Below are 7857 nucleotides of genomic sequence, written 5' to 3' on the forward strand. Positions count from 1 at the left end.
TACGTTTAATTTCCTATAAATGCATAAAAATCCGCCGTCTACTTGCTACAAATTGATGTAATCGAAAAATTCACTATGTCAACACTTACCTTACGTTGATTTCCGAAAACATGTCCACAGGTAACCAGTTTACCTGTAGGAAAAGAGTCTTGGGTGCTCCGATACGAGAATCCACAACGAAATAAACGCAGGAATAATGAAACTGATTTTAAAACGTTTAATACAATTTGAAGAATTGAATTAACTGAACAGTCGTATATAATGGCAGTCGTGTATTCGATTTATTAAGATATTCCGACCGACAATTTCACCGTCTAATTTCCGGAAACTCTTCCTCGATCCCATAAAAATCGTCCAGCACAGTGGAATCATCGGTCACGATACATTAATAACATTACTATAATAATTCAATACGACATATCTACGATCGCTGTAGCCTCGATTTCTTTTTTTTTTTTTTCTACTCAACGACATTTTCATACGTTCATCGCCGTAACATTGCGAACGGTTGCTGTTATAATAATGCTACACTCATAACACTCGCATTTTCCCCACTTGCTTTAACAATCGCAGCCTCGAATCATCACCGTGAAAACAGACGACGATTCAGATTGATCACAGCACAACGTATCTACAATATTTACAGAACAATCAATCGGCAAAGACGCGTTACGTTTCCTTCCTCTTGCTCTACGCTCGAAATTCCGACCATACCGGATTGTGCAATAATCCCATGGATCATCCGGAATAAAATGTCACGAATACACTTCTTCCCGAACCTCTATTTACACGTGTCAGTGTGGCGTGTCCCGTTTAGTTCCGTGTGAATTTTCGACAGTTTAAACGATCAAATATATCGTCACGTTGTTTTCAGATGTACGTGTTTAGACGTATCAGTGACATCCTCCGTTTTACAATATCGATACTTTATTCGAGCCGTGAAATTGAAATTCGTCGACAACCATATTTTCATTCGTGTATTTTGTAACAGAGTTTTCGATATTTTCAAGGTTTATGTACCTCTCTTGTTGGATTTGTAATGACGAAAGACTGATTTGATTAGTATTAGGTTGGTGCATATGAAACGTCGCTTCTTTTTTTTTTAACGAAACTTTGGATACAATATGTGTCTTCAAAAAATAAAATCATTTCCACGCGATTTTATACACTTTTTTTTTTAACGATTAACTAGTTACATTATTCCAAATATGTAAGAATAATTAGTCTTTGAATGCTTCTTTTACAGTGTCTTCGTTTGGGAATAATTTATTTGTTAACCCTTTCGCTGCGGCAGATTTTCGTCGGACAGAATTTAACTCACCAATTTCAGCTGCTGAAAAAATGTCATTTGCACCAAGCTGATACTTTACCATTTGTCGGTTCCAGAATATAGGGAGTTTAACAAATTGTTTTTCTCCTTTGCTCAGCAAATACGTGCAAAGTTCATCGAGACACTTAAAATTTTCAAAAAATATTGTCTCATTGCCCTCTGCTTACACAGTTCTCTGTAGAAAGTGCCATTTTCGCTGCTTAAGAATTCTTCTGGTTCATTCTCGCCTGGAATTATGGCAATTATTGTCAGATCGTCGTAAAAAAAAAAAAAAATAATAAACCAACATAAAAGAAAGAATTTTCTGAGTGGAAGTTGAACAGGTATTACGCGTAATACAGTCACGCCAGTGACACATGTAAACAGACCTTAAAGGATTGGAATCATCTACCTTAGTTTTGTCCTACATGGTGCAATCTTTAAATCATTCGGTTTATGCGTGTTTTCATTTGGCTAAGTATTCTAGTAATAATCGAATAATAAATGTACCCATATCATAGTAGTAACGGTAAATAACAAACGTGTGATAAATTTTACAACATATTTTTCCTTTCGTAAAAGCTGTAAAATCAACAGATTACTTGTAAAATTTCATTAAAGATTTCCCTAGTATAGAATTAAAAATAAAATGTCAAAATTAGGCAGCTACTTTACTTGCAAAGTTACTATCAGTGGATAAAATTATAAAACGAAACGTTTACGAATTTCCTCGGTAGAAACGCATGATTCAAGATCTTCCAAGTAGACAACATTCTGTTTGCTGTCATTGGTGCTACATGGTGAAACTGGAAATAATATTCGAGGAAAATTCGTTTACAGAAACTACTACAACGGACTAAAAGAGCTATTGCGTTGATATTCTCTTTGTGCAAAAATATACGAATTAAGAAGGTTATACTGTTTCGTGTCTAAAAGATACTTTTAAATATAGATTTTACCGAAATTGTATACCTTAATTAAATTCCCGGCAGTGTTCGTTCTAGATCGTTAAGTCTACTTTAAGTACCGTTAAAGCTAAAAATATTGTCGTCGACATGTAGCCATTGCGGGAGAAACGTAAGTCCTCCAGAATCGGATGCGTAATTGAACTGAAACGACGAAGCTCTCTGCACGAAGACATCGTCGTCGATGATTCGGGGCTACGCAACATCATATCGTCGCGCTTTTCCGCTTTTCGCATGCGGCAACTCGCAAACGCCCATTAAATCGCATCGAATCACACTTACAAATGCGTTAAGTTGCACGGTTACGTATGTATGAATAGCGTTTGTGTTAGTGCATGCACGTTTTGTCAATCGAACAGCTAATGACGAAACTCCAGAGCGCATATTCCAACACAACTACGAGTCGATATATGTATACATACAAACATATATAAACAAGATGTGGCCGAATGTATTGTACAAAAGGGGTAGGAGATGATTCCTCGTGCAAAAATGAATAAAAAATGTGGAATAACATTTTCTCATTCGAGGCTTAGCTCGTGAGAAAATCAGGTTTGAAAATACGTGCGAACGTGTTTGTATACAATGTATGCGCGACTTTTACGAGTTACTAGGTTCAAAAAAGCACGAAGACACAATTTCATCGACAATATTTTATTATATTTACTAAGGTAGGGTTGTCCAACTGGTGGCTCACGAGCCACGTGTGGCTCCTCCTCCTCGTCTCCCACTCCGCAGGGCCGTAGGAGAACGGCCCCCTCCATAGGGCCCCCCACCATCAGCAGTCTAGTCCCCACTATATATAAGTCCCTTGTTTGTAGCTGACACTAGCAGAGACATAATTACTCTTTGCAGGCATTTTGGAAATTTTCCTGCACGAGTATGCCCATGCATGGTCTTCACACCAAATGTCTATCTTCAATACAACTAAAGTCTCTTATATTTTTCAGAGCATAGGGAGGACTTACTCCAGATGACTCTCCAATAATTCTCAGGTTGAAGCAATAAAAAGAAAAAGAAAATAACACTACCAGAGCCGTAGGTGTGTAATGGGACCCGTGCAACCCCCGGAAGTTCGACGCCCCTGCATTACACACCCAACGTATCTTTAAACCCGATTTTCTCAAAAACCAAGCCTCGTATGAAAAAATTTTATTCCACATTTGTTGTTTATTTTTACACGAGAAAGCACCTCCAGACCGTTTGTACAATACTTTCGACAATACCCTGTATATATATATACACATACATGTTTCGTATGTACGATGTATAGTTATGTTTTCGTTTATTCTTTCATGCGTACGTATATGTTATTATATGTACCGAAATACAGTTGTGCTTTGCTCATTCGACTAGAACTATCATCACGTCGTCATATCGTGAACGACCGATGAGGAAACAGCATCGATAACGGGTGGTTCGTATGACGAGCAATGAGATCGGTTTCCGGATGAAAAATACAGAAAAATCGTTTGAAAATAACAACCTTCTTTTATGGAACTGTGTGGAGTTACGTACTTTGTCATCTACTTTGCATATCATCAGGACAATTACATTCTTTTTTCTGCATAACGAAATGAACGAGACATTGTTCTAGCTTTACAAACGGGGCATCCTTCGTTAATCTCTTCGGTACATACGTCGACTTTAGTTCACAAGCTTTATCTCGTGCCATTTCTGAGAAACCTTCAACTGCGAATGTATTATGTTAAGTTGGAAGGCTTACTTCGTTTAAAGAAAGACACATACCGTCTTTACATAACAACAACAAGATTAAGAGGAACAATATGTTGCTAACGTAGTATTGTATGTAGAACGAGACAAAAGATAAAGCAACGTATGATTTTAAAATATGTAATGCTGGTTCCATTGTGCAGTTCCATCTTATTGAAATTGTTCGCACAAAACTACGTTCTTTAAATTTAGTCTTTCATTTCTTTATGTCGAGATTAATAGGGTAACATTATATTTTTGTATAAACGTTTTCAATTATTAAGAAGAAATAGAAAAATGTATACAAATCTATAAAAGATGTCCATAATTTCCACGTGACTCTTGCACCTTCTTATTTTGGGCCCTTGGACAATACTGAATAGTGGGTATAGTTGGTGAAAGCGATGCGGTGCCCCTTAACGCTCACATTTTTTTTAACTTAATGTACCAAAATGATCAATTTCCTGTTTGTCTTTAATATTTTTCTAGGCGTATAAAAATAAGTTTCCTATTATTTATAATGCTGTAACTTACATTTTTGCTATAATAAAACGGATAACGTAATATGGAAAGCGAAAGAAGCTGCACTTATTGGCGGATTAGTTGTGCATTTCAAGGGGTTAAGCGGCGATACCGATTGATGTAGCAGCAGCACTCAGGGCCGTACATTATTTGTGAATTGATATCTAAAATTTCTGCTTACAATTTTCCATTTAGAATATACGGTATCACCTTCTACCCAATAGCAATTCCCGCCATTCTGTCAACGATTAAAGCGTAGACAAATGTTTTAAATACACTGCAATGAAAGAAGCAATTCCAAGTTGACATTGAACGAGCCTGAGCGAGACTCGAGTTCCTTATCTCCCCCGAATTGCTGTTTCGACGCCCGACTGTCTTCACGGCCTTACTACGTCGCTTCCACCGACTATACCCGCTGTACCGAAGAGGTTAACTAATGTGAATGGTGACGATGAAACGCAAGAACGGGAATGACGAGTTTTATAATAGGAGGATCTCTAGAACACCGGCAAATTTTTCTCGACTGTTCATGAAATCAACGGTATTTACATAAGTAGTTAGCTAGCTAAAAGGAAGAAATTCGAAATACTCCGCCTGTTGTTTTCTCGGCACGAATCTACGTTCGTATGGAACTAATGAAATTACTCGAATCGTCTCTGGCTTCTAGTAAGTCTCAACCACATCGACGTCGAGGTGTACACGTTTAATTACAAAACTCGTTTTGGCGGAACATTTAAAAGTGCAGTGCGCCATACAAAACAACACAATCTCCGAATATTCCTCGGTACCTCCGACGGTGTCGCGGCAATATTGGCTAAGAATCACTGGCATAAACTCTCGTTCACAACGAAATTCATTTAGTCGATACAAAAAAGTTCGTTTTCATTTTGAAACGGGATTACACAGTTCACACATCACCGGAAAGGGGACGAAAAATCTTTTTTCTCAAACGCAAAGATATCACGCGCCACAAAATCATCGTCATTCACAAAAGCCTAAGGATTCCATCATACTCACTGCAAGTATACTTACACAACAAAAAAATAATATTCTCTTTCTCTCTCTGTATACGTCTACGTTTAGTATGAAAATAATTTCAAGCGCGACTTATCTTATCGCACTCGTCCATCATCCAGCTGGAGCTAGTGTACCAAAAATTGGTAGTCGTCTCCGCTCTGGTCACCGTCCAATAAACACTAGAACTGGAAGCCCCGTTCCCGCGACGTGAGAATCACCTTCTGATGGCTGGAAGTAGCAGTGACAGCAGACTCACCAAAAGATGCAGAACGAGTTGAGCCCGATGGGAAACGCCGAAATTTAAAGCATTCGCTGGAAGCTCGCCCGGTGGCCTTATCGATGGTGGACCGTACTCTCTATCGTAATCTGTAAGCAAACAAACCTGCTTGTGCACCAATCGTTTTGGCGATCAAAATTATTTTTTTTTTTTTCAGTTTTTACCGACAACAGATTCAGATTAATAACGTGGAGTATAGCATGCACATTGTTTGCACTTTGCGATTGAGTTATTGGGTATTTCCTTGTTTATGCTTATCTTACTTGGGCTATGTTTAGTTTCAATAGGAAACTCAAGATTTTGCTCGTAAACAGTTGAGATAGGAGAAATAAATATGGAAATTTAATTGGGAAGGTGGATGTATGTGTTGCAACGCGTTTCTTCGAATGGCAAAATATTTGACAGTGCACATAATATGTTGTTTTAAGCATAAAAAGTATAATAACAATAAGCTGTATATTAATATTTGCAAATCCCCTCACTTTTTTCTTTGACTTTTTTCTATAAATTAACTAATCTTTATCTTATCAACTGTGCTCTTAATACAATATTTACGTAGAATACTTTAAATTTCTGAATTGAAATTTCTTGATACAAAAATATTAAAAATCTACATAATAACGAATATTTAACCTGTCATTTTGTAAATATCCAAATTATCTTGTAATATTTAATATCTTCAAATATTACATATTATCTTGTAATATCTGTCTTTTTTCTCACAGATTTTGCATATTTTTCTGTCAAAGAATTATTCACGTGGGATCGGGGACTCCATACCCAGCAAAAGAAGCAATAACAGCGAGGAAATCAGAGGACGCGTTGGCGTAGTGCGTTGCAGTGTTGCTAACTGGGAAACTCGTGGGTTCGATTCTCGTTTGAGTCCCTCAAATTTTTCCTAGATAGATTCCTATGTAAATATTTCCCAAAGTAAACTTCAACCCACGCCACATGGTAATTTCAAGTTCCTCGAAAAGCACTTAACGATGCGAATTTACTTAACGAAATGTTATTTACCAAATTTAATACCTAGCAATAATATTCAATAACACGACTTTCGAAGTGTGTGTTGATTCACGAACACGATATTCCTCTTATCGTGCTATTACGAATCGTGTGTCATTTTGAACGTGACAATTTCCTGCAATCTCGTCGTAATCATGGGCACATTTGTGGCCTCTATGTTCTACGACATTGTTCTTTGTAGAATTAAAGTTCTGTGAAATCCCAAATAACAGAAGAGAAAACGCGAGAGGGGGGACAGCCGAATGCATACGAAAATGAGAAATATGTTGCTCGAATAATAAAGCGTTCAAATAATGCACCGGGTGTATAATCAAACGTTTGGGTATGGTGATCGCGTGAACAATGCTGATAGCGTTCTGAAAGGATTTCTGCCGGACAATGCGCAACGGTGATTCGAACTTCATAGGAAATGAACGTGTGAAACCAATTCGTACCGCCGTGAGTCCGAATTTCAATGGGCAAAGGAGAACGAGCTCACGAAATGCTCTCTTAGGAAATGGTAAATACGTATACACGAAGGAAGAAAAGGAGTGTGGAACGTTCGTAAAGAGAAAATAAGAAATGCCACTTTTCACTTGTTTCATTGATAGGATGGTTACAAAAGAATTGAAAATTCTGTTGAAACGTGAATATAGGGCAGAGATCTTTACATTGAAAAATTCACTATTAAAAATTTATTCACCCACCGAAATGAAATAATCTTGCCGTTGCTTGTTTCCTCTTTGCAACGTGTTCCTTCAGTGCAATGTTGCTAGATCATCCTGAAGGTTCATTTTGAGGAAAGAAACGTGACTTCGCTAAAATTAGACATATTTATTTAAAATAATTTTCATAATGATTGATACACTTTTACCAACGTATTACAATTTTTATATACGCGAAATCAGTGCTCTTGCAACACGCTGACGAAGTGTATCGAAAATTATGTAAATTATTTTAAATAAACATGTCTAATTTCAGCGGAGTTACATTCTTTTCGAAACGAAAGGCTTAAAACCGCTGGAACTTTCAGGATGACATAATTTTTG

General features: G+C 37.3%; 1 protein-coding gene across 1 annotated transcript in view; it reads right to left on the reverse strand.

Annotated features, from left to right (window-relative positions):
* Positions 1-5740: 5740 nt before the first annotated feature.
* LOC108573621 (neurotrimin-like) overlaps positions 5741-7857 on the reverse strand; it is a 185130-nt gene continuing 183013 nt past the window's right edge. The window contains exon 12 of the mRNA XM_017936085.1: positions 5741-5892. Coding sequence (XP_017791574.1) covers positions 5741-5892 — 152 coding nt within the window. The remainder of the gene's footprint in view (positions 5893-7857) is intronic.

This window comes from Habropoda laboriosa, unplaced genomic scaffold, assembly GCF_001263275.1.
Source record: "Habropoda laboriosa isolate 0110345459 unplaced genomic scaffold, ASM126327v1 scaffold128, whole genome shotgun sequence".
Classification (NCBI taxonomy): Eukaryota; Metazoa; Arthropoda; class Insecta; order Hymenoptera; family Apidae; genus Habropoda; species Habropoda laboriosa.